Genomic DNA, 14803 nt, shown 5'->3' with positions numbered 1-14803 from the left:
TCTAGTTTTTCACTCTGTCCCCATTTCGAACATAGCAAAATCAAAATCTACACAAAAATACCTCATGTGCTATGTGCCTCAAAAATCACTCTCCATCTATAATTAGCCACTTAAAATGTTTGGTGAGGTGCCAATAGCTAGGAGCTCTCAAAAAACTGAAAAAAACTATCATATGATCTTTTTCTAAAAGGATGAAATAAAAAGTAATATACCAAAAAAAAAAAAAGGAAGAAAATGGCACTTTTCTTCCAGATAAATTAGCTTTTGCTTCTCTATCCTGAATTACAGTATGAAGGAAGGAGGAAAATCCACTGAGATTTATTAGCCCTGGAGTGGAATGTCATCAAAAGAATCATTTGTTGTATCTAGAAATATGAGATAACCCTTTCTCAGGTCAGTGAAACCAGTAAATATGCCCTTTGTGCTATATAATTATAGCAGCTGATGGAATAACTGAATTCAGACTTTAAGGGGAGTAGTTTCACTATGAATTTTAAATTTGGTTCCAGTTTCATACGATGGTCTTGTGGCCACCTCCTCAGAGTCTTAGGCAGGCAGGAGGGAGGATGGCATTTTACAAAGCTTTATAAATAGAAACAGTGCTATACTTAAAAGGGGGACAGTGGCCTTTACCAGCTAAGTACCATGTGCCTTATACCACCAGCCCTCTGGCAGCTGAAATCATTAGAACTCATTTAGTCTTGGGCCCTCTGTAGGTTTGACAAAAAAGGGTTGTGAATGCAATTTTTGTCCCTAAGGATAGAAAAGGAAGTCAAGGAGTTTTACAAACAATATGTACTATAAACCCCTGAAGAACCATGAATTACATTTATGAAGTTAAATGTCATTGAAAAATGACTCAACCATGAAACTGACATGAAAACATGGCTGACTTAAACTAATATGTCAATTCTTCTCTCGTCTCACCTTCCCACTCCCCCAGACATCATCGAGTGAAACCTCACAAATCTGTCCTTTCATTTTCTTGTGCAAATTTGCTAATTGTACAACAATGTTTATGCAGCAAAAACGGAGGATGACAACTATTGATTTCGTTGCCATGGCCATTTCAGGTAAACTGTTTGAACGTTATGACTATGATGAATATCAGAAAGAAAAAAGCTAAATGGAAGAAAAAGTGCTGATCCAGGCTTTCTGATTCCATTTCCTATTTTGAAAACAGCATATGCATCATCTCGGTTCATTCTTTTGGGGTAGCAGAAATCAATAGAGGCGATTTCAACCTTTCATAACGATCCACGTGGCTTCCTTGTTTTGTTGGACGCTTAATTCATTCTGAACATTTAAATGAGACCAGTTGGGAGAGTGACAAAGTTGAGAGAATACTTGAAATCCCACTCATACAGATATGCACAATCTTGACGGGACAGAAAAAAATTCTAAGATGGGCAACACCATTGCTCTATCACTATCCTCTTGCCAAATGAGGTATATGCAAAAGGGCGTGTTAACCTTGCTTGTCATATTGTTGGCCTCTCCCGTGTCTTCAGCCAATGCAGCTTTGCCTCCTGCAGTCCATTTATCTTTAAGAACTTTAACCTTTCAAACAGGGTTATTAAATCAGCACTTCCTCCATCCAAGCTCCCAGTTTGGTTTTATGATGCAGATGGAGGGAGGGAGGCTACCTTTTATTATAGAGGAAAAATAGAGAGAGAGTTGAACAAGTGAGGATCTGGGGGTGGGGTCACACTTCTGGGCCCCATTAAGGGCACTAGCAGTGATGTATTGGAAAATCTTAGAAGAATAATGTCACAGAAGCTGAGTCTTTGTGGAAATAGTTCTAAAAACTATGAAATGGGAGAAGTCACAAGGGGAGCTTTTGTGTGGGTATCTAAGGGAAAGCCACTGTCATTACTTTGCGGTGAGGGCTGTAATGACTGAGCAGGCGAGAGATGGAGAGAACCTAGGTTTTTACCTTCCTGCTAACTGTGGTTGATTCTTTATAAGGGGAAAAGCAATAGATGGGCAACTAAAACCATACTCTGGAAGGGCAAATACAGAGGGGGAAGGCTGACAGGCAGCTTGGCCGAGTTCCAGTGCCTCACAGGTCCCAACACCTTGCTACCAAATGACTTCCAGAAGCACTAACCAGAGCAACTAGAACTAGTTAGAGCTGGCTTCCGAACACCTCCGGAGAGGTGCTCTTTCCCTGTATTCCTGTACTTCCTCCCCCAAACCACCCCCCCCCCCCCACCGCAAGCTTCCGATCAGGCTTGGTTTGCCCACGTGTGCTAGCGACTACTTCAAAGCACGCTAGAGTGAGCTCTTCAGGACTCATCAAATCCCAGCCCTCTCGCCGCACGCCCACTCTCCTCTAAGTCTCTGTGATTGTAGGTAACCAGGATCATTTGCCCTACATGGTGTCTCTAAATGACACAGGTACCTACAGTCTTTCAAGCCTGACTGCCTTCTATTGATATTAATTTCTGCAGAAATATTTACACAGACATATATGGGTCTGAGATTACCAGGAACAGCTTTAAGAAAAAAAAAGAAAAGAAAAGAAAACAGCTTTGGGGAAGGGAGGAGGATTAAGGTTCTTGTTTCTTTTTTTCTGGATACCATAATTCCCAATTCAGAGGACTTTAAATAAAGCAGAACAAAAAGAGGAAGATGGGGAAGGGGAAGGAAGAAAAAGGAAAAGAAAGAGCAGGAAGGGGAGGAGAAGCAGAGGGAGACAGAAGACAGAAAAACAAAGGAGAGAAAGAAAAGGAGCTAATTAACATAAAGAAGGGGAAAACAAAACATGTCTTCCAGAGCCACCCGGCAAGCCTTCTCTCTTAAGTTCTACAGCTTAAGAAGTCCATCAAAGCCGAGGGGTCTGAAGTGCAAAATGTTGAAACTTCCTTTGCAAAACACGGAGCCAGGACTGGGCTCACTAGCAAAGGTCCAGGCCTGCAAACGCCTCCCGCCCCCACCGCTGCCCAGCCCGCCCCTTGGCGCTTACCTTCCTCGCAGTGCTTGCCTTTGAAGCCGGCAGAGCAGACACAGTTGCCATCGACGCAGGAGCCATGGCCCCCGCAGGAAGGATCGATGCACTGATTCAAGGGCACATCGCACTCCGCGCCCTTCCAGCCGCTGTAGCACTGGCACGTCCCTTTAGAGTACTGTCCATTCCCGCTGCACAGGACGGGGCAGGCAGCTGCAAAGAGCAAAGACAGAGCACCAGGTCACAGAGGATGGGGCTGGGGACAGCGCCTGAAGGGCTGTGTCCGTCTAAGGAGGCTGAGCCTGCCGGGCTCTAGGCCGGGGACTTGGGCCACGGAGGTGCAGAGCCATCTTCAGATAAACAATTACCACCACAACAAAAATGCTACTAATAACAACTAATAAGAACCTACTGAATAGCACAGGGAACTCTCCTCAGTACTCTGTAATGACTCTGTACGGGAAAAGAATCTAAAAAAGAGTGGCTATAGGCATAGGTATAACTGATTCACTTTGCTGTACAGCAGAAACTAACACAACATTGGAAATCAACAATACTCCAATAAAAATTAATTAAAAAAATGCTACTAATAACAGCAGTTACCACCAACTGAATGCTTATTATATGCCGGGCACGGCATAGGGTCCTTCATGCGCAATTTATTGCTGAATCGTCATGATCACCCAACGAGGTGAGAGGCTAGAATCACGCTCCCATTTTACAGCTGAGGCTGAGATTGGTGAAATTACTTTGCTGGAAATCACAAAGGTCACGAGTAGGGGGGCCCCACTGGAAACCAGGTTGCCTTGACTCTAAGCTGTGCCTTTAACTAAGCTGCTTGGACATGCCTGTTGCTGCTGTCGGTAATGGGGATCAGAACCCATTTTGCTGAATATTTTACTCTCAGATTAGTCAACTCCTACTCCTGATAAGTTTATGTTCATTAAAAAGGAAGGGGATGGGCCACTGTTGAGGCACAATCTCTCTATGCTTCACTTTCCTTATCTAGACCACAGAGAAATAATTGTGCCTACCCCAAAGCATAACATGTGTGATAAAGTATAAAGAGGAAATACGCCTGGCCTTATAAAAAAAAAAAGGAAGGGGAGGGCAGGTTGAAGACATGAAATCTCTAGCAGTTCATGTCAGCAGGGACCCTCTTGCCTCTGTTGATAGGAAGAGGGCTGACAATCTGGGGATGGTCTGGTATGAATTACCAACAGTTCTTAACCAGCTTGGCCTCAACCGTGCCAATACTGCCCCTTTGGAGGTCATCAAGAGTGAGATTTTAGTGGTCACCTTCAGACTTTCGACTTTTCACTTCAGGATCAGTTTGTAAAGAACCTGAATTTCCAACCTGGCTTCCACCATGAGCCTAAAATGAGGGCACGGCTCCAGGCTATGGAACTGGCATTCAGGGACCTTCAGAAATGACCGACAGGGGTGTTTTAACAATTCCTGGTTTACCTGTGATTTGGAATGCACAGGCTCCAAGAATTCTACAGGTACATGTGTGCCTGCAACTGGAATGGTCTCCCCATCCCCTGACGCGATTACATACCTAATTAGATCGCTCCTTAGTAAAGGCCCCATCCACCTTACCGTTCCCCTTTTGTTGTCATGTTCCATTTAGTTTTTATAGTAATTAATTCTCCTTCTGTGTCTAATTTCCCAAAGATACAGTAAGCTACTCAAGGACAAGACTATGTTTATCACTGTTGATTTCCTTCCAGTGTTGCATTCATCAATGTTGGCTTGATTAGTAAATATGTCTGTTATGTTCCTGACATTCAGGGACTCCCAAGTGGTGGGCGTGTGGGCAAGCACAAAATGGCCATTTATGAAAGGTGTGGAAAGAACAATTTCTAGAGTGGACCTCATGTTGTACATACAATGCCTTTTTCTGGTGAAGTGTGTGTTGATTGTAATTGACCCTAACTGTAAACTGACATGAAACAAAAACACCTCAACAGCTGACATGTGATCCAGGGGCTATCCCCACCCCCATGTTCTATTTTAGAATAGTTGTAAAAACAACCATTTCCATTCCTATCCTTATGAATCTACCAGAGAAGAAGAATGAGATCAAAAGAGAGAACATCAAAGCTACATGTTAAATTTAGATAAACTCTTTCTAAATGTAGGGAGCATGCCTTCTATTTCCAAGAGACTTGAGCAGAGAGATCTATAGAGTTGCGACCCATGCTGATTGTCTGAGAGAGGGTAGAGGAAAGAGTTTTGAACCAGGGTGCCCAAGATTCAGATTACAGACCGTGCAAATACGAACAAGTATGAGAAATGATGGGCTTTCTCAAAGTATTGAGAGGGCTTCCAGGACAAAGTAAATTGGTCCCATGTCAGTGCCCCATAAGACTCATGCTAAGCTTTAGGTCAGGGAGGGCAAATGAGTGCACATGAGCTACTATTCTCCCTTCCTGCACCTCTGCAGGGGCAGATCATGGCATCTTGTCCTCCCGAGCCTAGGAAGAGCCTAAAAACCTTCAATGTAGCGCCCTGGCTGGGATTTGGGAGCAGGCGGAGTTGGCAAGAGAAAACTCACTTGCCATTTCTGATCTAGGTAACACTTGTGGGATACCTCCTGGTGGGAAGACTAGAATCAGCATCATTTCTTACTTGCACTTCTTCCCTTGCACACTCAAACAGGAAAACAGTAAGAAGTGTGGCTACCCATGCCTAGTGATAAGAGCTTCCAAGGGCTGTTTCTGACATGAGGGTTATATATTGAACTTGTCCTGGATGGCAGAGAAAGTTACATCAAATCACCACCAATGGGCTCCCGTTGCACTTTCCTTCCACCCAAAAGGTGGAAGAGGGTAGAACGTTAAGGAGGAAACAATTGTCTTTATTAATTGATAAAATACAGTTAGGATTATTTTCTTTATTCATATGGTAACTGTTTTTCTTCTGCATAAACTCCAAGTGGTGAAAAAAATTGGATTGTCTAGAAGGTAAGAATGGATTTTATTTAAAACTAGGTGCCTGGGAAATCAAATTTAAAATATGACCTACTTAAATTACTCAGGGGAAAAAAAAAGTAGAGAATAGTCAGGTCAGGGAGTTCTCCACATTCTTAATGCAGCCTTCCTTCAATATGTTTGCTGTATGCTCACCAGGAGGGTGGCAGAAAATGAAAAACACTGTGATGTTCTCCAGAAAGCAGGGCACTCGACAGGTTCCGCTGATGTCACATAAAAAAAGCGGAAGGCAGGTTAAAGAAGAACGACGCTCTCTAGTAACCCATTTAACATGGGACAGAGGGCAAATGTCAGATGAGCGCCCTCCAGTGGTCACTGGGCTGACCTGCACAGAGAACTCCTTCCCTCCGGGTAATAGACTCATCCTCAGATGCAACTCAACCCAGAGCATCACAGTATGTAAGGCTCAGCCTGGTCCTCATCTGAGAGGCTGCACGTGAGGTGGGGACCTCCTGCATTAATAACTTTTCTTATAGTTTTACTATCACTAAATCTACAAGATTTTTTTTTTTTTTTTTTATGACAGGTTATAGGACAAACAATTCTGACTGCACCTGCCTGGAAGTGATATGGAACAGAGGTGGAAAGAATAGGGTTTTGATGCCAGAAAGACCTGGGTTCAAATCCTGACCCATCACTTACCAGCCTTGGGATTTTGACAAGATCACTGTACTTCTCTGAGACCCACGTTCCCCATCAAAACATTCTCTCTCAGAGTTGATGGGAGCATTAAGTGTGCTGAAATGCCTGAGGACTCAAAACAGTAGCTGACACCTGGTTTGTAAGTAACAGATGTTCCCTTATGAAATTCCAAACAGAATCTCCAGACTGACTTCAAGGGTTAATAAAATTAAAAATGCAGTAGGTCTCAAAGGCACACACACCACCACCACCACCAGAAAAGCATCAAATAATACTAATAGAAAGACATCATCTTTTTCTTCCCCTAGTCTTCTCTGGTTGTGGGCGGGAGATGGTTCTGGAATCACATGTGGAAAGTTTTATGTCCCTGTCTCTCTCCCCTGTTCCTAAGGCTTTCCAGGAGCACAGCATTGTACATTCAACTTTCTATTTAAAATTAATTAAAATGTTTGCACAAAGTGACTATTCCTGTTTTACTAAATCTAGTAAATGGAAGCTCTAAGACTTGCACAGAAGAAAAATATACCACTGCCACTAAGGACTGACAAGTTAACAGGCTGATGACCAAAAAAAATGACACAATTTAGATTCACCTAAATGGTGTAAAGCTCATTTTAATGGTCAAGGTGGAGCTTTTTTTTTCTCCCCCCAAAGTTCTCTGTAAGGGATGAAATGAATTATCAGTATTATTTACTCAGTGGGAAGTAACAGGACAAGCCACCCGTGTCTGCTGCTTTAAGTTAAACGGGTCCCATCTACTTGGAGTTTACAGTACAGAGACCACCTGGAGAGAAGGTAGAGGGGGTTGAGGAGGCCCAGCCAGACAGCCAGCCAGACAGACAGAGGGAAAAATGCCTGCAACTTGACAAGTCATTTGTGGGCTGGGCTAGATACGCAGAGGGACTTTCGAATAATGTGTCTTTTTAAAAATAGGGTTGCCATATGATTCTGCAATCCCACTTCTGGGCATATATCCAGACACAACTATAATTCGAAAAGATACACGCACCCCAGTGTTCATAGCAGCACTATTTACAATAGCCAAGACATGGAAACCACCTAAATGTCCATCGACTGATGAATGGATAAAGAAGATGTGGTACATATATAAAATGGAATATTACTCAGCCATAGAAAGAACAAAATAATGCCATTTACAGCAACATGGACGGACCTAGAGATTATCATACTAAGCGAAGTCAGACAGAGAAAGACAAATACCATATGATACCACTTATATGTGGAATATAAAACATGACACAAATGAACTTATTTACAAATCAGAAACAGACTCACAGACACAGAGAACAGACTTGTGGTTGCCAAGGGGGAGGGGAGTGGAGGAGGGACAAACTGGGAGTTTGGGATTAGCAGATGCAAACTATTATATATAGGATGGATAAACAACAAGGTCCTACTGTACAGCACAGGGAACTATATTCAATATCCTCTGATAAACCATAATGGAAAAGAGTATGAAAAAGGATATATACATGTATAACTGAATCACTTTGCTGTACAGCAGAAATGAACACAACATCATAAATCAACTATACTTCAATAAAATTAAAAAACAAAAAACAAATAATGTGTCTTTTAAAAATGATTTGAAATCTGATTGAAACCCTTCTGGAAAAGAGACTTGAGAATACTTGAACCTAGCACTCTGGGTAAAGTGTCAAAAATTGTACTAACAATTGGTTGCCTCACATCGCAGTTAGTCAATGAAAACTTATGAAGAAGCTAATATGTGCTAGTAGCTGGGTTAGGTGGTAGGGAAAAGGGACAGAGAAACAAAGATGCCTGAGTCTCCTGAAGCAATTGAGGATATAATATTTGGATCATGGAGGTGAGGCAAACAAAGTTCAGTGTCCTCGAAACCAAAACTGGTGTCCCGTTGTCTTTCGAGACTGTGGACGCAGCTTAGTGCTGAGCAGAAGTCAGGAAAGGCAAGTTTTGCTTCTTGCTCCATCCTTGCAATTGACAATCTATGGGGTTGGCCTGCAAGTTTGTTTGCGTTTTTCCATAACATCTTACAGGGCGGTGTTAGACACCGTATTTGGCAGACAATAAAGTTTGACCTCTACTGCGCACTATACTCAGAAATAAATCCGATACAGATTAAAGATCCAAATAGGAAAAAAAAAAACTACAACAGTATTAGAAAAAATATTGAAGACTAATTTTATTTTCTTGAGAGTGGAATATATAAAAAAGACATAAACTCCAGAAACCAAGAAGATCAGATTTGATCACTTAGATTTTAAATCTTCTGCATGATAAAGAACACCCTAAACAAAACTGAAGGATGCGCAACCCTGGGAAAAAATATTTTCTAACATATTTCACAGAATAAAGTTTGATATATGAAATACACAAAGAGCTCTTACAAATCAATAAAAACAGACAAACGAATGAAAACCTGGGCAAAGGACATATAAATATAACTATACACCGCCAATAAAAGTATGCAAAGATTCTCAGCTTCATTAGCAATTAAATAAGTATAGATAAAAAGTGAGAAATAATCCTTGACTTAGATTAAAATAGATCTATAAGCTTTTATATATAGAATGGATAAACAAGGTCCTACTCTATAGCACAGAGAACTATACTCAATATCCTATGATAAACCATAATGGAAAAGAATATAAAAAAAGAATGTATATATATGTACAACTGAATCACTTCGCTGTACAACGGAAATTAACGCAACACTGTAAATGAACTGTACTTCAATTAAAAAATTAAACAAAAAAACAACAAAAAAATCTAAAAGACTGATAACCCCCAACACTGCCATGGCTGAGGGGAAACGGGCTCTGTCACAGTGGGTAGGGGCAGAAATCCAAACTAGCTTCTAGGGGGATCACTTGTCCCTATCTGAATAGCTGTCTGGCATCCCATGCCCAATGGAGAAGCCTGTTGACGCTGGTCCCTCAGTTTTCCCTCCCTATTAAATGGTCAGGACAAGAAAGGATTGTTTTTGTAGGAAGAGTGAGGAGGTTGGAAAGCAGAACTAAGGAGCAATGACGAAAGTATAAATGCAAAGATCACCAGGCATTCTGTTCACGATGATCGCCTCTGACCAGAACAGCCCCCCACCACCTTCCTGCCTGGACCACTCAGACACTCTAGTTGGTCTCAGTGCGGTGGCGGGGCGGGGGCAAGATCCAGCAGGCCCCCCCCCGTGAAGAGAGGAAAGCGAAGGATGCTTCTGACAGACGGGGGCAGAGTCTCTGGCTCAGAGGGCCAAAGTTCAGGTGCACCCACTTCCTCATTCCCGTTCTGTCAGATGGCATATTAATAAGCCAGGAAGTGATTCAGGGAAGAATTTCCAGAAGGACGAAAAACTCATCAGGTGTGTCAGATCTCTGACATTCAGGAGCCATGTGGGGAAAGAAGCACGGGCTGACTTAAGCACGAAAGTACGGATGCTTTAATTAATCCGGGGTGAATTTAATTGCTTTAAGTTAAGTGGAAATCGGGTTAAAAATGATGCAAAGCATGCTGCGGTGTGTTAAAAACATGACATACGAGTTGGATGAATCGATCAATTAAAAGTGCACAGATGTTTTAATTAAACCCAGGGACGTTAACGAAGATCGCAAGAGACTTTTAAGCCTATGATTAATTCAACTCATTTAAAATACCTGTAGAGATACGGGGATGCCTCCATTTTGAGAGTTATAAAAGTTCTCAATCGGTAAGTGCTTAAGCTGTTCTTAAAAAAGTTTAAGTTTGTGTGTGTGTGTGTGTGTGTGTGTGTGTGTGACTGAACAGCATTAATTATATAATGAATATTTAAAATTTTCAGAGTACACAGTAAGCTTTTTGCAGCTCAAGTCCAGATTGAAGTAGCTTTTCATTCTTTTTATGCTTTAAGCATTGAGACCAGCTTGCAAATTATTGGTGTCTCATTACCCACAAGCGTGGGAGCTTCCCCAAGACGTGAAGGTCTGTTTATTCACTGCCGTCTCCCCAGCAGGTAGAACAGTACCGGGCAGTGTAGGCTTATGAGTTAGCCCGAATTTCCCTTCGTTTTTACCAGCTGTGTGACTATGGACACTATTTTTCACCTCAATTTCCTTATCTTTAAAATGGGACAAAAATTCTGGATTAAAAACCCATGGTGTTTTTAAGAGGATGAAATGAAATAATGCCTGTGAAGTGCCATGTACAATGCCTGGCACGTAGTAAGAAATGTATAGATTTGATTTTATTATCATTATTTTTATTAGGAGAAAATTGTTCCAAATCATCCCATCACAAAGAGACAAGAGGGGGGAAACACTCTCTTTCCCAGCACCCATCCCAGCTGACCTCTCTAAAGACTGGTTTATTTCCCAATACGGAAGTTTTTTCTAAAACCAGAGTACTTCCCCACCTCTGTACACATCACACCTACAGCGAGTTTCTCCGGGGTTAGGCACTCTGCTTTCTAAGACTGTTCTGCAACTTATCTAGTAGTTGAAAAAGGAAACAAAAAGTTTTTAGTCTCAGAAGCGATCTGACTTGGGGGAGGGCTGACTGAGGTAGGTCCTGCCAAGTGATTTATGTTTGGTGATGCAACAGGCATGGGAAACAGCGGGAGTGGGCACGTTCTAGAGGCATGGACTCACATGAGGGCACCACATAAAGGGCACTGCAGCTTCCAAACTGGGGAGGCAGGCATCCTCCACACCTGCTTGGCAAGCTGGGGAGAAGTAAGATAAAAGTGGTAGCGCTGCTCCTGTTCAATTCTCCCTGGGCCATATGAGCAGAGTCCAAGGGCAACGTCATCCAGACTCAGACTTGGATGTGAGCATAAGTCATTTGGGGATGCTGTGAGAGTGAGATTCTGATTCAGAGGGTCTGGCGTGGGGCCTGAGGGTTTGGATATCTAACAAGCTCTCCAGGCTGATGCTAGCACCCCAGACCTACTGAATCAGAAACTTTGGGGGGCCGGTGGGGAGAAGCCAGCAAGCTGTGAGTTAACAGGTGATTCTGATACATAGGGTTCTAAAGCCATACCTGGGCTAGTACCTTAACTCCTCTGAGCCTCAGTTTCCTTAGCTGTGAAATGGGGATGATAATGATGCATGACGTGAGGATGACACAAGATCACTCTGGTTAAACCCTCTGCACAAGTGCCTGGCACGCACTTCGTGCTGAATATGTGCAGAGGTTCTTCGACTGTTTTATCAAAGGTGCCTTCGCCAAGCGTGGAGACTCACTTTCTGCAAAGCACGAACCAAGCGCCCGGCTTCAAACCCCACCTCCTGGGTTCTTGCTGCCAAGGAGTTCCTGCACGTTTTCTCAGGTCAGGGGTGGGACGAAGGAGAGGTGGGATTCAGCCTCGAACTGCAGTGGGTGGTGGAACGGCTCCTGTGGGCAGCAGCCATGGCCCCTGGCCTGTCCGCATTACAGGAGATTGCGGGGGGCAGCTGGGGATGGCAGAGGAAGACAGGTGTGAAAGATGGAGGGTCTGAAGGAACATCCTAGGTGGTTCCAGGAAGGACAGGCGGGATCTGATCATCTTTCCCTGAGAGAGGTGCGGCCAGCTGTGAAAGGGGAAAGTGGCTTCTTTGCTAAGGATGTTCAGAGGGAAGCATTTCTGGGGCGGTGGGGAGGACCCCTACACCTCTGGTGGGGAGGAAGGGGCTTGTCATCTCTCTCCTGAGCGCAGACGTCCACTCAGGGGAGGAATTGATGGGGAGACGGGAAAGCAGGGGTGAGGGTGAAGCCAGCCAGGAGAGTCAGGCGGCTGCGCTGTCTGTGAGGGCTTTGAGAGTGCGTGGTCCACTGCCCCCCCTTTCGGGGATCTTCCTGCCAAGTTAGGAAAACCAAGTTAGGGCCATAAGCCTCAAAGTCAGCCAGACATGGCCTCAAAATCTAACCTGCAGTGTGACCTTCGGCAAGTAGCTTGTTTTCTCTAAGTCTCTGTTTCTCCTGTAAAATAGGGATATTAACAATGATTTCAAAGGCTTGTGAAGATTAATGCTGGCTAATATTTATGGAGCATTTAATACACGCCGAGCGCGGTTCTACATGCTTTACACGCATTGACTTTTTAGGCCTCACAGCAATCCATCAGGTGGTATTGCTACTGCCCCCATTTTATGGATGAGACAACGAAGGCCCAGAGAGGTTAAGTAATTTTCTAAAATGGGAACAGTTAACTAGAGGAGCATGGATTCAAACCTAGCCAATTCAAACTCTACAGCTTCCATTCTTAATAGCTTTGTCTTTCTGCAATGATGCAGCTAAACTGCAGAACAAATGGTATTTCTTTTCTGTAAACTCTTGTTGGTTCCTCCTTTGTTTCATTCCTCTTTTATCCCTCCCTCACTTGCTCTCTCCCTTCCTTCATTGAAATTTGTGTCTCGATGCTGGCTGATTTATCCCTGTGTGATTAATCCAACAAATTAGAATCTTGTTTTCTAGCATTCACTTTGTCTTGTACATTTTCCAGCAATGTTTTCATCTGTATGATCCTTGACGCCTAAATTCAAGCCCTTAGACATTTAGAGAGCACTTACTATCTCCTGGGTGCCAAACTAGGCGCAGGGAGATACAAAGAAAACAGCTGGAAGCTTGTGATCCAGTGGGAGAAACCGATGTAACCCCCCAGCTAGAACATGGCACAGGATGAAGGGCCACTGCCAAGGTGTCGCCAAGTCCTGTGTGACTGCAGGGTTCTCTCTGTGGGTGCATCAGGGAGGTGGTGACCTGGGAGCTTGGTCCTCAAGGATCAGCAGCGGTTTGACAGGAAAGTTTGGGAAGGATGAGAACATTCCAGTCAAGAAAATGGCATGAGTAGAGAGGAAGAAGCGGGGCCGTGGTGTCTGTGAGGAACAAGTAGCCGGAATCTATGGTGTACGGGACTTAGCAGGAGATGGTGCCAAAGGAGCTCAGATCACGGAAGACCCTGAACCTCATTCTAAGAAATATGTTACTTATTCTCAGCATATGGCCCCTGACCACCAGCATCAGGGCCCTACTGGCAGATAATTAAAAACGTGCACGTGCCTGAGCTATACACCAGTCCTACTGCTTCAGAATCGGCTGGCATGGGGGGAAGAGCCTGGGAATATGCATTTATAACAATCTCCCCAGATAAATGCCTTTAAACCAAAGATTGACAACCACTGTGGGAGGCAAGTGGGAGCCACTGAAGGTGTTTGGGGAGAGCAGTGTCATGTTCCTAAGAGCTCTGGGAGAACGCCGCAGGTGGCGAGTAGGAGGAATGCCCTCAGGGAGAGCTGGTGGCCAAGTGAACAGGGCAGCGGCTGTGAGGATAGGAGAACAATGTGTTGGAGGTCGATGAAACGGGAGTTGGCGAATGATACGATGAGGGAGGTGATGGACTGGCCCAGCTTGGGGCTGGGAGGACAGTGGCTCAGAGCCAACAGGTTCCGATGTCAGACAGACTTTGTTTCAAATGCCTGCATTGCCACTCTCTACCTAGTAAACCCTAGTTTCCTCTCCTTAAGGTTTCTGGGGTTCAAACCCAAATCCTAGTGTGCAACTGCCACACTAACTTGCAAAGCACGTCTTCCTTACACCTCACATCTTCTGAGGTGAATGCATCTCGTGGCTGGTCTAGCGTTAAGAGGCCAGGCCAAATTGCTTGGTTTGAATCCTAGCAATACCGCTTATGAGCTGAGTGATCTTGAGTGCATTACTTAACCTCTCCGTGTTTCATTTTCCTCCTCTGTAAAAGGGGATAATAGTCATCTATAAAATAGGACAATTAATGATTCAATGAGATAACTATGCTGTTGCTTAGTGCAGTGGTTGGCTCATAGTAAGAACTCAATAAATGTCAGCAATGATGATGACGATGATGATGATGATTTGACTTTTGCGCTAGAACTTGGCCGAGAAGGACTGAGTAGTGGGTACGTTTGCCAGGTAATGGGAGAAAGATGGCAAGATCCCCATTCTGTTTTCTCAAGGCTCCACAGAAACTGGGTAGGAGCGGAGACCGACCCCCAGAGAGAAGACTTCATGTTCCCGTGGTTGTGGCATTTCTGGGCCTCCCCTGACAGCTGATCAGCAGCGGGTGTTGTCATTTCTAATCGCTATTAAACACGCATTACCGAACAAGGAAGGTTCTGGTGTGTTAAGTTTCTACTGCAGGTCGGGGCCTTAAGCTCAGCACCAAATATGCCATCTGAGAAGCCAGTGTCAAAACAAGATCATCAGAAGACTTGGATGTCTTCTGAACGGC

The 14803-nt window shown here is 43.9% G+C and overlaps 1 protein-coding gene across 14 annotated transcripts in view; it reads right to left on the bottom strand.

Moving 5' to 3' along the window:
• TENM2 (teneurin transmembrane protein 2) overlaps positions 1 to 14803 on the bottom strand; it is a 590108-nt gene that overhangs the window by 160355 nt on the left and 414950 nt on the right. For all 14 annotated transcript variants that reach the window (XM_082378741.1, XM_082378737.1, XM_082378738.1 and 11 more), the window contains one exon: positions 2969 to 3163. In XM_082378741.1, the coding sequence (XP_082234867.1) occupies positions 2969 to 3163 (195 nt within the window). The remainder of the gene's footprint in view (positions 1 to 2968; positions 3164 to 14803) is intronic.

This window comes from Balaenoptera borealis (assembly GCF_965194805.1).
Source record: "Balaenoptera borealis genome assembly, chromosome: 2".
Classification (NCBI taxonomy): domain Eukaryota; kingdom Metazoa; phylum Chordata; class Mammalia; order Artiodactyla; family Balaenopteridae; genus Balaenoptera; species Balaenoptera borealis.
Note: the sequence above shows the minus strand (reverse complement) of the source record. Positions and strands in the feature narration are given on the sequence as shown.